The sequence below is a fragment of the Nanorana parkeri genome, unplaced genomic scaffold (assembly GCF_000935625.1).
Source record: "Nanorana parkeri isolate BGI_ZX_2015 unplaced genomic scaffold, ASM93562v1 scaffold2006, whole genome shotgun sequence".
Classification (NCBI taxonomy): domain Eukaryota; kingdom Metazoa; phylum Chordata; class Amphibia; order Anura; family Dicroglossidae; genus Nanorana; species Nanorana parkeri.
The window spans coordinates 198,156-213,769 of NW_017308274.1; the positions used below are offsets into that span (position 1 = coordinate 198,156).

Here is a 15,614-nt window from a genome sequence, read left to right on the forward strand (position 1 = left end):
GAGATGAGAGACAGTGAAGAGAGAGCGGGCCGGAGAAGAATGGTGGACATGTTTGATACTATAAATCCGACCTTACAAACAATGGCCCATGAATCCCCCATTGGATGCGTCATATGGTGAGGTGTAAATCCATCTACTGGCACAATTTAATTTAGCATCCAAGGCAAAAGGGTACAAAACGCGCCCCTTCTGATGAACTACTTCAACGCCATAGGTTGCAAGTTCTGCCCGTTCTGCGCACCCCCACCCCAGCTAAAGCACCCAGGGCAGCCGCCTCTTCTGCCTACCTCTTGGCCCAGCTCTATCTACCAGGGTAGTTTGTGACATCATCACCCCGGAAAGTCAGACAGAACGATGAAATTAAAATCGTCGCTCAAACACTAAACAAACCCCAACAAGGTGTTCAATACAGGAGTAAACCTCGAAGGACCAGCAGGAGGACGCGGTATAATAGAGACTATTGAAGAGGTGCCTGGTATCTCCAGGCGCTCCGGCAATCGGCACGGCACTCGCCGGCAACACAAACTTACTCAGAGTTATATTTTATTCTCTTCTTTTAGATCACAACTCGGCTATTGCATCGAGTTTTTATTTGTTTACTAAGCAATACATTCCATCAGCGATTCTGTCACAACAGCCCCTAGCCGTGCGGAGAGGGGATTAGCATAACGACCCCTGGGGGATTTACTGCCTGTGAGCAGGTAGAGAGACTTCAGAGGCCACGGCGTACTGATATCGGCGAGCGAGCGAGGAAAACGGCCGCGCTAACGACCTGAGAACACGCCGGCAACGTATGAATTAAAGATTACAGAACCATGTGAAGTCAGAGCCGAGGGAGGAATCTAACAGAATGGGAGCGGAAGGTAATACAGAACTATCAACAAGCCATGAAAAACACTACAAATATATTATACATAATATCCGAATCTGGGGGTCCAGTATGAGGCAAGCAATGTGCAGTACAGAACACTGTGTACCCGAATCTGGGGGACCAGTATGAGGTAAGCAATGCGAAGTACATAACACTGTGTACCCGAATCTGGGGGACCAGTATGAGGCAAGCAATGTGCAGTACAGAACACTGTGTACCCGAATCTGGGGGTCCAGTATGAGGCAAGCAATGCGCAGTACAGAACACTGTGTACCCGAATCTGGGGGTCCAGTATGAGGCAAGCAATGCGCAGTACAGAACACTGTGTACCCGAATCTGGGGGTCCAGTATGAGGCAAGCAATGCGCAGTACAGAACACTGTGTACCCGAATCTGGGGGTCCAGTAAGACGTAAGCAATGTGCAGTACAGAATACTGTGTACCCGAATCTGGGTGTCCAGTATGATGCAGGCAACGCACAGTACAGTGCACTGTGTAACTGGATCTGGGGGTCCAGTATGATGCAGGCAAAGCACAGTAGAGTACACTGTGTAACCAAATCTGGGGGTCCAGTATGATGCAGGCAAAGCACAATACCGGACAAAGCACTGTGTAACTGGATCTGGGGGTCCAGCAGGCCACAAGCAAAGCACAGTACAGTACACTGTATAACCAAACCTAGGGGTCCAGTAAGAACACTGACCCCAGTAACAGGCACAGCAGTAGCTGTCAGAATCTGGGGGTCTGGCAGGTCACAGAGGAGCAGAATGGTTGTCGCAGTGAATTTATAAATCTGGGGGTTCGCTATGACACTGTGAGTCACCCAGATTGCTGGGGAAAAGATCCAGGATTGAGAAGAATCATGAAGGATCATCTTAATAGTCTTGATCCAGCGGAACCGGCGAGACGTCTTACCTCCTGAGGACCCTGAGCTAAACTGGGATGGTAAGAATATGCAAGAAATCCCCATTAGGGGGAGCTGTGCCTTGCGTTTTGCCTAGCATCCAACTCCTAGAGGCGACAGCTATACCCATCAGCCCTGGAATTCTTATACTGCTGTCCCCAATAAGACCTTGGGGAAATCTCTCTCTCAAAGAAAAAGAGAGGGATGGGGAAGGGAGAGGGGATAAGAGAAGAGGGATCAGAAGGGAGAGTAGGAGGGGGGGAGGGTAGGGAGCAAGAATAGGGCATAAAGACCTGGAAAAGATGGCCGGGAGAACAGGTCAGATGACCAGCGAGTCCCTATGGAAGGAGGAGGGCAGGCAAGACTCAATCCCCGATTTTCTTGAATTTGCCAACCGCATCATTTTGAGTTGCTGACAATTTTTCAAAGACCATAACCTGCCAAACTCTGTACTTGACCTCATCAAAGGGAACATCAGGGGGCCGCCACAGGCGGGGGGATAACCCGTTTAGCTTCAGTCAAGATAAAAGTGTCGTTGGGTGCACATCTCAGATTTTTGCCCAATAAAGCTACCAAAGGATTTTTTGTAAAGTCCCCATACAGTGTAAAGTAACTGGTACACCCTACACCCCTGACCCTAGGACAATTCCACCATATGCGCAAGAAGGAACCCTTCGTCCAGCAACCCAAAAACATAAAGGGGAATGGGAGGATATCACATGAGAAACACGTAGGGGGGGACTAAATACCATTGTACTAATAGTTTAAAGTTAGCTTCCACGGCCCGAACATTCGCTGAACTTTTAGCTGTCGCCGGTCAGATTTGGGTCCAGGTATCCTCAGAAATGGGGGAGCCGAATTCCCGTGCCCACTTGGAGGCGTAAGAGGGGAGATCCTTCTGGAGGGCATCCAACCGCGCGTAAAAGTAAGAGATAAGACCCCGGGCTTTTTCGGAAGTAGTCAGAGGTGAAATTAGGGGTTTGCCACGAAAGAGTTTGCAAAAAATGTTTAATTTGAAGGAACTGGAACAGATCTCGGGAAGATGGTTTGTATTTATCGCCTTGCTCAGGGAAGGATAGGATGCCAGAGCTGGAATAAAAATGTCTAAGCAAGTACAGGGATCGTGACATTTCCTTGCTACTAAATATTCCGCAGTCACCTGTTACTGGTATAACAAAGTGGAAGCAACTGGGAACACCAGCAACTCAGCCATGATGTGGTAGGCCACGTAACATGACAGAGCGGGGTCAGCGCATGCTGAAGCGCACAGTGCGCAGAAGTCGCCAACTGTCTGCAGAGTCAATAGCTACAGACCTCCAAACGTCGTGTGGCCTTCAGATTGGCACAACAACAGTGCCTAGAGAGCTTTGTGAAATGGGTTTCCATGGCCGAGCAGCTGCATCCAAGCCTTACATCACCAGGTGCAATGCAAAGCGTGGGATGCCGTGGTGTAAAGCACGCCGCCACTGGACTCTAGAGAAGTGGAGACGTGTTCTCTGGAGTGACCAATCACGCTTCTCTGTCTGGCAATCCGATGGACGTGTCTGGGTTTGGCGGTTGCCAGTAGAACGGTACTTGCCTGACTGCATTGTGCCAAGTGTAAAGGTGTTGTTTTTCAGGGGTTGGGCTTGGCCCCTTAGTTCCAGTGAAGGGAACTCTTAAGGCATCAGCACACCAAGACATTTTGGACAATTTCATGCTCCCAACTTTGTGGGAACAGTTTGGGGATGGCCCCTTCCTGTTCCCACATGACTGCGCACCAGTGCACAAAGCAAGGTCCATAAAGACATGGATGAGGAACTTGACTGGCCTGCACAGAGTCCTGACCTCAACCCGATAGAACACATTTGGGCCTTCTCCTGCAACATCAGTACCCGACCTGACAAATATCCAACATTCCCATAGACACACTCCTAAACCTTGTGGACGCCTTCCCAGAAGACTCGCTCCACTAATTTTAGCAGGCGCTTGTTAAGGACGGTCGAATGCGCAGTGATCAATAAGATCTATAATAAATATCAATTCTCCTTTCATACTCCTGCCTCAGTCAAGGCACAAGAGACCTCCTGCGTTCTGGTCGGCCGACATCCGATACGGATTGCTAGCTTTCTGCCGAACGTTGCGCCCACACCACGAACGCGGATGCGGTGAAGCAGCACTTGTTCGGGTGAACTATGCGCTCTGCCTATCCATGGTTCTCCGCGGCGCGGGTTAATACGTGGCTCCGGCACAGGTGTTTCGAACGAGCATGTGACAGCTCCGGGCAGGCGTCGTGTCAGCTCCGGCATCAAAGTGGCAGCTCTAATTATCCGCAGCCGAGCGTCTTGCAGCAAATCTGGAGAGACGGATCAAAAGCCACGTCAGGAAGGAGAACTAATGAGGAGAAGGAAGGAAGAGAGACACGGGAGTAAGGTGTAATCCCATCCACCGCCCCCAGCGCACCATTAATTCTTCTGTGTGTTGGGGGGGGGGGGGAAGTTATAACAGCTTTTAACGCAACAGGAACCACAGAGGTGCGCAATGACTACCGGGGAAGCACAGAAAGCACGCACTGCGTTCTTCTCTTTGGGGGCTCAAAAATCCGATCGTTGGGTTACACTTTCTGATTATAATCTGCTTATAATTTAGCCTTCTCTGCTTCCTCTCCGCATCACATTTTTAAATAAAACCTTTCCGTTTTCATTACATATCTTATTTTATGTCTGGTGATGTCGCTGGGTCTCTGTGCTTCTCTATGGAATGCAGGTAGAGTGCTGAACATAGCTTCCAAAACATTTGGGGGCCCACAATCCCACCGACACAAATGATTTGGTGTCATTCTCCTGCTGGAGCCCACAGTCCCACTGATAATGATTTATGGGCTATTCTCCCTCTGGGGCCCAAGATCCCGCTGGCACAAAGGATATGGGGTTTGCTCTCCTTCTGGGGGCCCACAATCCCAGCGACACAAATCATTTGAGGACTAGATTCTTTCTGGGGACCACAATCCCACCAACACCAATGATGTTGGGGCTACTCTCCCTCTGGGACACACAATCTCACTGACACCGATGATTTTGGGGCTATTCTCCCCTGGGGACCACTATCCCACCAACACAAATTATTTGGGGTCCATCCTGCCTCTGGGGCCCACTATCCCAATGACACCAAAGTTTTGGGGGCCAGTCTCTCTCTGGGGCCCACAATCCCACCGAGACCAATTATGTTGGGGCTACTCTCCTTCTGGGACACACAAACCCACTGACACCAATAATTTGGGGGCTATTCTCCTTCTGGGGCCCACAATCCCACCAGCACCAATGAACTGGGGGCTATTCTCCTTCTTGGGCTTGCTATGCCACTGACACCAATGATTTGGGGGCTATTCTCCCCTGCGGTCTATGATCCCACTGACACCAATGATTTGGGGGCTATTCTCCCCTGGGGTCTACGATTCCACTAACACCAATGATTTGGGGGCTATTCTGCCCTGGGGTCCACTGTCCCACTGACGCCAATGATTTGGGGACTATTCTTTTCTGGGGGCCACTATCACCAATATTTTGGGGGTATTCTAGGGTCCACAATCCCACTGACACCAATATTTTGGGGGCTATTCTACCCTGGGGTCCACAATCCCTCTGACACCAATATTTTGGGGGCCATTCTTCCCTGGGGTCCACAATCCCATTGACACCATTTGGGGGCTATTCTCCCTCTGGGGCCCACAATCCCATCAACACCAATGATCTGGGGGCTATTCTTCCCTGGGGCCACTATCTCACTGACACCAATGATCTGGGGGCTATTCTTCCCTGAGGGCCACTATTTCACTGACACCAATGATCTGGGGGCTATTCTTCCCTGAGGACCACTATCCCACTGACACCAATGATCTGGGGGCTATTCTTCCCTGAGGGCCACTATCTCACTGACACCAAGGATCTGGGGGCTATTCTTCCCTGATGGCCACTATCTCACTGACACCAATGATCTGGGGGCTATTCTTCCCTGAGGGCCACTATCTCACTGACACCAATGATCTGGGGCTATTCTTCCCTGGGGCCACTATCTCACTAACACCAATGATCTGGGGGCTATTCTTCCCTGGGGGCCCACTATTCTACTAACACAAGAATATTCTGATCCAGGGAATGTGGATATGATGGTCTATGAGGGATCAGGAAGGATAATTTGTTTCCCCTCTATGGAACAAAATTGGTAACAGTGTCCCTCCCCGGGAAGGGGGGGGGGGGGGTGTTTTATTTCCTGATGGATTTTAAGAGAAGTTAAAGCCGATGGTATTTACTTTTTCTATCCGATCCAACCAAGACACCTTGTGACCTCCACTTAAACCTGATCCTTTAATTTGTTGAGTTGACCAATTAATCCGATATCCGTCGGAGTGGAAGGAGCCTCCTGTGTTCCTCCAACGGCGACAAACACTCACCTAAATGACGCATATTTTTCACCCGCCACTGAAGGCGACTTCTAATTGCAGCCTGTACCAACACATCTTCCATAGCACACATCCCAAAGATCGGTTCCAGTCCCCGGAGAGCGGACTACCTTGGGGGGGCAGAGAGCCCCGCCATAATTAACGCTTCATTAGTGGCGCGGGGGAGCGGGGTTCAATCACTAGTCAGCCGCTTCCACCGTCTGAAGGAAGTAATTAGCTACTTGAAACAATCTCCCTCCACTCAGATGAAGCCGGCAGCTGCTTTCTGGCTCCGTCGGGCTAATCATTATTTATAATAAAGCCGGTCTGACGGTTTAAACCCCAAAGAGAAATGTAAAGATGAAACGAGCGTGGGACGCACACGTGGATTCTGCAGCTAGAAGGGGGAACTTTACTTTTAACTAACAGCGTCACATCAGTTCTACAAATGCGTCCATCTTTCCTCATAATTCAGCCCGGTGTGGCTGCATTGTGGCAGTAACTGTCAGGTGTGCGCACACTAAGAGACGGAGCGATAGTAAAGCGGATGTAAAAGTTCAAATTTAAATGCTGGGGCTGTACCCCTCCGCCCCTCGTAGTTTAACATTTCACATACTTTTATGTATAGCACTGCTGATCCTGCCAATCCCTCACGCACTGAAGGGCATCCTGTTAGACACGGACCACACTAGGCATGGAAGCAGATCCATGCTAACGTGGTCAGACTGCGTCCTTTACGCGTTTCAGGGACATACAGGACACTGCACCGACCTAAGGCTTGTTTGTGGTCCCATAGTCAGCCGGTGACTTCACAGGCTGACGTCAGAGTAGCTCTGCACACTACAACTCCCAGTATACTGGGCGGGATCTGAGTTCTGGGTGGGATTACGCAGTGCTGAGCGGGATCTGAGCTCTGGGTGGGATTACGCGGTGCTGAGCGGGATCTGTGCTCTGGGTGGGATTACGCGGTGCTGAGCGGGATCTGAGCTCTGGGTGGGATTACGCGGTGCTGAGCGGGATCTGTGCTCTGGGTGGGATTACGCGGTGCTGAGCGGGATCTGTGCTCTGGGTGGGATTACGCGGTGCTGAGCGGGATTAGGAGGGGTTGGGCAAGATCTGCCTGTGCTGGGCGGGATCAGGTGGTACTGGGTGGTATTAGGTGAGATCAACCTGTGCTGAGCGAGATTAGGCAGGCCTGGGCGGGATCTGCCTGTGTTGGACGGGATTAGGTGGAGTTGGGTGGGATCTGACTGTGCTGGGCGGGATTAGGTGGGGTTGGGTGGGATCTGACTGTGCTGGGCAGGATTAAGTGGGATTGGGCAAGATTAGGTGGGGCTGGGCGGGATCTGATGGGGCGGGATTAGGCAGAGCTTGGCGGGATGATTGTGCTGGGCGGGATTAGGCAGAACTGGGAGGGATCTGACTGTGCTGGGCGGGATTAGGCAGGGCTGGGCGGGATCTGATTGTGCTGGGCGGGATTAGGCAGAACTGGGTGGGATCTGCCTGTGCTGGGCGGGATTTGCAGGATCTACCTATGCTAGCAGGACTAAGTGAGGCTGTGCATCCCTACAGAAGTACACCACATGACCACATTACGCCCCGGCGCAACGCTGCAGTTCCAGATAGCTTGGCAGATGCAAACAGTGACAACGTCGTATCCAGAAAGGATGCAGAAGAGTTGTCACCGATGTAAAGGAAGTTAAAAACACGGATGCAATTTTCGTAAGGCCTATTGTGCCACTTTACAGTACATGTGATCCCAACAACGACAGCAACAGATCTGCCTCGCCTCGTGTTCCTGCAGAACTTTGATTTTTTTCGTTTCTCCTTCAGCCGGGATTTTCTTTATTGCCGGACCGCCCGGCTGCGAGCTCCCATTGTAATTATCCCAGAGAAATGCCAACAGCTCGGTGTGAAAACAAAGGGCGAGCCAGAGGTCGCGCCCTCTCCCAGGGTGAATGTGTTTGCTTAAAGTTTCCCGAAATATCGGAGGACGCCTCCCCTGCCCGCCAACCTCGGAATGTTAGAACAAATAAGACTGCAGAATGGGCAGCCAATGACACATAGGGAGCGAGCGCCCTTCTATAAAAACAGCGTGCACACAGAGAGCGTTCCCATGAAGCGAGACCGTCCTTGTACTGGCCGCGGGGATCTTCCTGAACCAATCGGGTGCCTCCTATTTAAAGGGCACCTGTGATATGGAAGAAACGCACGCACACAATTCCCCAGCCTCGTACATCCGCTTTACCTTGTGATAAGAATGTTTACAATGGCGGATTTCATGTCCTCTGACCTCACAGATACTTCAAGCACTAGATGTCTTGAATATGGCAGGACTCACCTTCTGGGCCTGTGCCGGGTCAGACAGCACCATCGCGTACAGTCCCAGGCACACTTCCTCGTGCTGGGTGGGTCCTTTGCAAACCTAAAACAACAAAAAGATCAAATATATAAATCAGAACTGATATTAAAGTGCTTTTGTCCAATTTATTCCTGACAGTGAAAGCTGAACTCTGCGATTGGAGGTCAGTGAACAAGGGCCCCATTACAATGCTGGTCAGTGGAGGAGGGCCCCTTAGATTGGAGGTCAGTGAACAAGGGCCCCATTACAATGCTGGTCAGTGGAGGAGGGCCCCTTAGATTGGAGGTCAGTGAACAAGGGTCCCATAACATTGCTGGTCAGTGGAGAAGAGCCCCTTAGATTGGAGGTCAGTGAACAAGGGTCCCATAACATTGCTGGTCAGTGGAGGAGAGCCCCTTAGATTGGTGGTCAGTGGAGGAGGGCCCTAGAGTGGAGGTCAGTGAACAAGGGTCCCATAACATTACCGGCCTGTAGAGGAGGGCCCCTTAGATTGCTGGTCAGTGGAGGAGGGCCCTAGAGTGGAGGTCAGTGAACAAGGGTCCCATAAGATTGCTGGTCAGTGGAGGAGGGCCCCTTAGATTGGAGGTCAGTGAACAAGGGTCCCATAAGATTGCTGGTCAGTGGAGGAGGGCCCCTTAGATTGGTGGTCAGTGAACAAGTGCCCCATAACAGTGGTGGTCAGTGGGAAGAATGTCCCTTACATTGGTGCTCAGTGGTAAGAATGCCCCTCTGCACAGCAAAGTGATGCTGTCACTGCTACTTTTACAAGGTAATAACTGGGTTTTAGTGCACACAAAGTGGATTTATACCCTTTGCAGCTATTCAGGTATAAAGGCAGGGACTACTCATTCCAGGGTCGTGTACTGTGCATGACTGGGGTGTTCGGATGCTGGAAATAACTTTGGTCAGTCAGTGGTAGAGCGCCCCCGCACTCAGATTACATTCGCAGAATTGACGCAGGCAAGGAAAGCGGCGGATTTACACCCGCGTCACTGTCCCAGTTTGTACTTTTTTTAACCCTCCGGATCAAATCTTAATTTAGTCAAAGCGTCTGCACGCAGCGCCTCCCCTTCCCGCCGTTCCTATTTTAATGTCATTATATGTATTCCAGAAAAAACAGCAGATCGGAGGAGATAAGGAACCAAGCGGAGTTCTCATATAAATAGTAGTAGGAAGAGTGGCCCCCGCAGCAACTAGGGCCCGCGTATCTCTCCAAGCATCAGCTGTGACCATCAGGCCTTGCTGACCCTTTTCTGCAGGCCGGAGATAGCAGCCGAGAGACTCGGGTGGCGCAAGATGGCCGCTATGCCGTAACGCTACTGTGGATGTCAGTTATCAATAAAGTTACAACAAAGTATATCTCAACTCAAGAACAAAACGTCAGATTGCAGATGACCGGCCCTTAGATGTGGTGGTTGCATTCGTTTAGTAAGAACTAGGGATGCACCGATACTAGTTTTTCAGTATCGAGTACGGGTACTGATAGCGGTGCTTCCGCTGACATGGAGCCGGCTTCCTGGGCAATCAGGAAGCTGGAAGGCATGTCATTACCCGCCGCCCGGCTTCCTGATTGTCAGGGAAGGTGGCTACACGTTGTTTGGCTGGCTTGAATGTGATTAGCCAGGAAAATGGCTTTCCAGCCAATCAGGAAGCCGGGCGCCGAGTAATGACCTGCCTCCGTGCTTCCTGATTGAACCTGATTGCACAGGAAGCTGGCTCCAAGTTCCCCTACAGCACTGCCGGTTAGAGGAAATCTTCCTCTGACTGGAAGTTCCGGTATCAAGGAAGGTATCGGAGCATTTGGGTGAGTACGAGTACTCGCCCAAATACTCGGTATCGGTGCATCCCTAGTAAGAACATTTTCAGCAAATACAGGAAATACCCACTGATCCTGCCAGAAATCCAGAGTCCACGTCACTTCCTATGAGCTGAAATCAGCTTTCCCAGTTCTCTTCTGTGAACTACAAAGCAAAGCTCCATTATGTTATGAAGATTGGGAACAGGGAGCTCCGTAGTCCTGTCCTCGAGTGACAACACTCCTCCTCCATAAATTCAATACACCGTGACTGTTGTCACTCTAGGACAGGAAGTGTGTTACTGGCAGGGGAAAAGGAAAACTAATGCAGCCACCACATCTAAGGGCTGCGATATACTGGGTGATATTGTCGTTTTTGGGTTCAGATTTCCTTTCAATTGGTCACTAGGATGTCTGGCATAGGGCCGGGGTGATGGGAGCGGCTCATATGTACTCTCCGCTGTGCAGAGGTATGCACCCCATCGGCTCATTACTCCATTATGCAATGTATGTTCTGGAGACAGGTTCTATTTATAAAGAATCAGTCACATGTTTATGGGACTTCTCGCTTTCAGAGAGACCCCAGCCCGGACCCATTTGGCTTCCAATCCCAGCTTGTCCAAGTCAGGACATTCCTCTTACATTGCGCTTCTTCTTTCCTGGAAGCGGGCGGCTCGTGTCGGGACACACCCTGCAAATCTGAACTGAGGCTACGTCAGGCCTGGAGCATGACCAGGACTTGGCTTGGAGAGTAATCGGATTAGATTTCGTGTCTTCCCTGCCCCCTCCCCACCTCATCAACATGCTAATGACAGTTTTAAATAAAACCATCACGGTGATGTCATCACTGGGTCTCTGTGCTGCTCTATAACATGGAGGGGACGGCAGGGGGCTGTACATAGCTTCCTGAAAACATCACACCACCCTGCCTCAGTCCCCCCCCTGAAGAGCCCTGACGCAAGCGTGTCAGTCCGGGGCAGTCGGCTCTCCTAGGCAGGTTGCATTTACATGGCAATGTCCATATGTTAGCCTTCATGAATGAAAGGGGCGGGGCCAGGGAAGTCCGGCTAGATGATGCTGGAAGTCCTCCAGCCAGGACAGAGGCGGGCTCTATCTGACTTGCTGCAGTTTCCGTTTCATTGCCATACCACAGAATCCATTGCAGGACAAGGATCTGGCTTTGGAATGGCTGTGGCAGGTCAGCACAACTGTGAATACTGGTGGGGAGATCTCAACACTGACCACCACAACATCTATAACAAGCCAGCATGTAACCGAACTCAGCAGCCCCTCCGATTCTGCTTTCAGGTGGAGGTGGTCATGTAGCTCAGTGACAGGTGAACGGTGGCGGCGTTCAATAATTGCTCCGATCTGTACTTACGTATGCGTTCAGCGCGTCATTGGCCTCTCTCTCAGACACGCCATTCGTCATGGAGGTCACCAGAGCCATGCAGCGATCCAGACGCTGGAAGAGAGAAGAGATGAGACGAGGACATTTGTCATGTGATCAAATTATTTCTCAAATATGGAAATTCTGCAAAAGGATTCAACTGATTTTTTTTTTTCGTATCTGTGTCATCAGCTAACAAGGAGCAATTCAGGGCACGGTGTCCGGCCAGCTTATTATTCAGAATACTCTGATTTTGCCCGGGGCCACGATGATGTCATCAGTCTGCTGCAGACAGCAAGAGGAATTTCCTCAGTCTCCCCTCCCCCAGTGATCATTCAGACCTTACATTGTAACAATGTAGCAGGCAGCAGAGGCTTAACTGTGTCAGACATTTGTGAATACCAGGAAATTTGGGAAAATGGAATTACCCGCTCAAATCTGGCCCTCTGGCCCCCTCCCCCTGCTATACTAACCTTTCGGTGAATGGTCCTTCCCCTCCATTGGTACAGGTGTACTATCCTTACCCGTACTGCGATCCATCACAGCCCTGCACTATGGATTTGGAAGTTCGCTCACAAATTGCGAGGTGACTGCGCTGACCAATGAGAAGCGCTTCTTAGCACAATTAAGTCATGGTTTTGGTAAAAAAAAAAATTGGTATTACGACAATACCCGCTATAGTCCCTTGGACAGGTAGTTTAAAAAAATCTCCACACCTGAGTCACTCCCATTCACATAACAGCACCCCTATAAATTAGAAGCCCCCTTTCACATAACAGCACCCCTATAAATTAGAAGCCCCCCTTTCACATCACAGCCCCCCTATAAATTAGAAGCCCCCCTTTCACATCAAGGTTGAGAAAGTCTGGGGGGCTTAAAGACAATATACTCATCGGATCCTCGGTCCCGTGGCAGTCAGCACTCACCTCTCCCCTCCGGCTATGGAATGTCGCTCGGCATCCTCACATCTAATGCAAGTCAATGGATCTGCATAAGATGTGATGGTGTCAGTGGCCCTTAAACAGCCAAAGCCCGGAGGGGAGGCTGAGGGGACCGGTCAAGCAGCCAGGAATCAGGTGAGTATATCCTCTTTATTATAACCCCCGAGACAAAACGGGTTGGATAATTTTTTTCAACCTCCCGGAGGCCTTCTTTAAGCCCTTGAAACGCGTTGGGCCTTTTTTCTGTTTTCATCCATCCTGAACTTGTACTAGTTTCCTGGCCCTCTCATCCCACACAGTGTTCTGGGGACCCCCCATGTACAGAGATCTGCCCCTTCGGAGTTTGGACCTCGAGGCCCAGCGCTCCACCAACACGTTTTCTGCAGCACAATTGAATGATATTTTTAGGCTGCACGTGTGCCGTTCCTGAGGCTGGCGTCTTGTCGCCGTGTTCTCAGGCACGACAAAACCTCATTACAGACACAATATGCGCGCCGCGCTTTGCATTGTACATGGCGGAGAAGCGAGCGACGGAGAGAATCAGGTCACCCGGCACACGCAGCCGGTGCTTAAAGCATGACGGCATGCGAAGAGGATTTAACTCCTCGAGAGACTCCGCAAACACGTCCCGAAAAAATTTAAAACCCGCCGACAGCAAAGCGGTGCGTTTCCATAGCGCCAGACAACTCAAAACAACCGACGGACATTAGGGGAGAAGGTGTGAAAGGCATTTGCAAACACCCTCAAAAATCATGTGCGTGTCCCCTCTCCTTCTAGTACATTGGCTGTGTGCAGAGCTCACGCAGGCGCAGAGGGAGGAGCTTGCAGTGTGCAGTGACATCAGAGGAAGCCATTTCAGTCCAGGAGAGGAGCCGGTACAACTGTGCAAGACTGAAGGGAAGGTCAGAGGTCAGCTCTAAGACAGGAAGTTGGAAATGAGAGGGAGACGTGGAAAAATCCCAAATCCGGCGCAATTTTCGGAGATTGATGGCACCGCGGTCCGTTCTCCCACCACCAGTAATGTGAACGTTTCCTGGCGCTCTGTATGGAGGAAGAGTCGTCTCCCGGGACCGGCAATTAATAGTCCCATTAGACTCCATGGAGGAGAGTGAACGTCGGACTCTCCAGAGAAATATGATCGGATCAGCCAATTAAAATCTACTTAGAGACCCACTTGGTAAATATAGTTGGAGAGATTGTAAGCGGGGAAAGCGGGCGAGGTGATGATGTCACGGGGTCACTTAGAGCCGGTGCAGTGAGTACTGGCACGGCGGTGAGACCATATAAGCCAACGCTGTGAAAGTAGCATTGGGTCGGGTCATGTGATCATTGACAGCAAATGTAATGAGAGCTGACATTGTAAAGTCATGTGATCATTCAAAGCCAACATAGTAAGAGCACAGTGTGAAGTCATGTGATCATTCAGGCCCAACGTAGTAAGTGCACAGTGTAAAGTCATGTGATCATTCAGGGCCAACGGAGCTGTCAGTGTGAAGTCATGTGATCATTCAGGGCCAACGGAGCTGTCAGTGTGAAGTCATGTGATCAATCAGAGCCAATGTAATAAGCAGTGGTCATTCATAGCCAACGTAGGGAGAGCTGACCGTGTGAAGCCATGTGATCATTCAGGCCCAACGTAGTAAGAGCACAGTGTGAAGTCATGTGATCATTCAAAACAAACATAGTAAGTGCACAGTGTGAAGTCATGTGATCATTCAAAACAAACATAGTAAGTGCACAGTGTGAAGTCATGTGATCATTCAAAACAAACATAGTAAGTGCACAGTGTGAAGTCATGTGATCATTCAGGGCCAACGGAGGCGTCAGTGTGAAGTCACGTGATCATTCAAATGATCACTTAGAGCCAATGTAATGAGAGCGCAGCGTGAGCTCAAATGATCACTCAAAGCCAACGTAAGGAGAGCTGAACGTGTGAAGTCATGTGATCAGAAATAATATAATGTACATGACGTGTCCCAGGAGCACCGCGAGCATGCTCTGTGACAGAAGATGAGCTGTCAGGACAGTCCCTACCTGTATAGCCAAGGCTCCCATGCAGCAGCGTCCATATCAGAAACAGGCAACCTTGGTCCTCCAGCTGTGCTGAAACTACAAATCCCATTATGCCTCTGCGAGTGATGCCTGTGGCTGTCAGTCTTGCAATGCCTCGTGTGACTAGTAGTAACACAACAGCTGGAGTGCCGAAGTTGCCCACCCCTGACTCTATTTGCCAAGTGCTGCTAGGTCCGGGGTAGTGTGCATGCCTGATGCATTCCACCCCAAACTAGCACGACTTCCCTTCTGGCCAATGGTAGCCTTAACCTTTAGATTGTAGCCTCAGCTATGTCCACATTGGTTGTGACAGGTTCCCTTTGACACCCCATATCATCCATTACCAATCAAGCCCTGACCCCGAAACGCGTAGTCTCTAATGGCTTTTTTTCTGGTCGATATGATAGAAGGCAAAGTCAGGGAGAAGGTAATTATCAGCGCTCTACCGGCAGCCCCCACGCCAGCGGTGAAGGGTTCCCCGGATTTAGGTTAGTACATGAAAGACCCTAATTATCTGGCGGAGAGAGCAAAGACTTCCAGCGAAGAGGCGTGCGGCGTTGGAGCTGAAAGTGCAGAATATTACACATTCCCTTTGAGTTGTATGAGCTCTGAAGACTAACAGCTCCTCCGGGCCCGCGAGTACCAGTACAAAGAGATTCGCTGATGGCGTTCGGGAAGCTGCCGTGTACAGGAGAACGCGCTCCGTAATGGGGAGAAAGATGTCCTGGTATACCAGTTCCTGGCCGCGCCATATCAAGCTACGCCAAGCGCCTGTTACGAAACGCAACAGCGGGCCCGCCGACGACTCTAAAGCCGGCTATAGATGGGGCAGCTTTCAGCCAACTACTTTGAAGCCATTGGGAATGGTGACTACGCAAGAACT

The 15,614-nt window shown here is 50.6% G+C and overlaps 1 protein-coding gene across 3 annotated transcripts in view; it reads right to left on the bottom strand.

Moving 5' to 3' along the window:
• INTS3 (integrator complex subunit 3) overlaps positions 1-15,614 on the bottom strand; it is an 80,844-nt gene that overhangs the window by 51,369 nt on the left and 13,861 nt on the right. For all 3 annotated transcript variants that reach the window (XM_018572357.1, XM_018572356.1, XM_018572355.1), the window contains exons 2-3: positions 11,730-11,813; positions 8,533-8,616 (exon numbers count right to left, since the gene is read on the bottom strand). In XM_018572357.1, the coding sequence (XP_018427859.1) occupies positions 8,533-8,616; positions 11,730-11,813 (168 nt within the window). The remainder of the gene's footprint in view (positions 1-8,532; positions 8,617-11,729; positions 11,814-15,614) is intronic.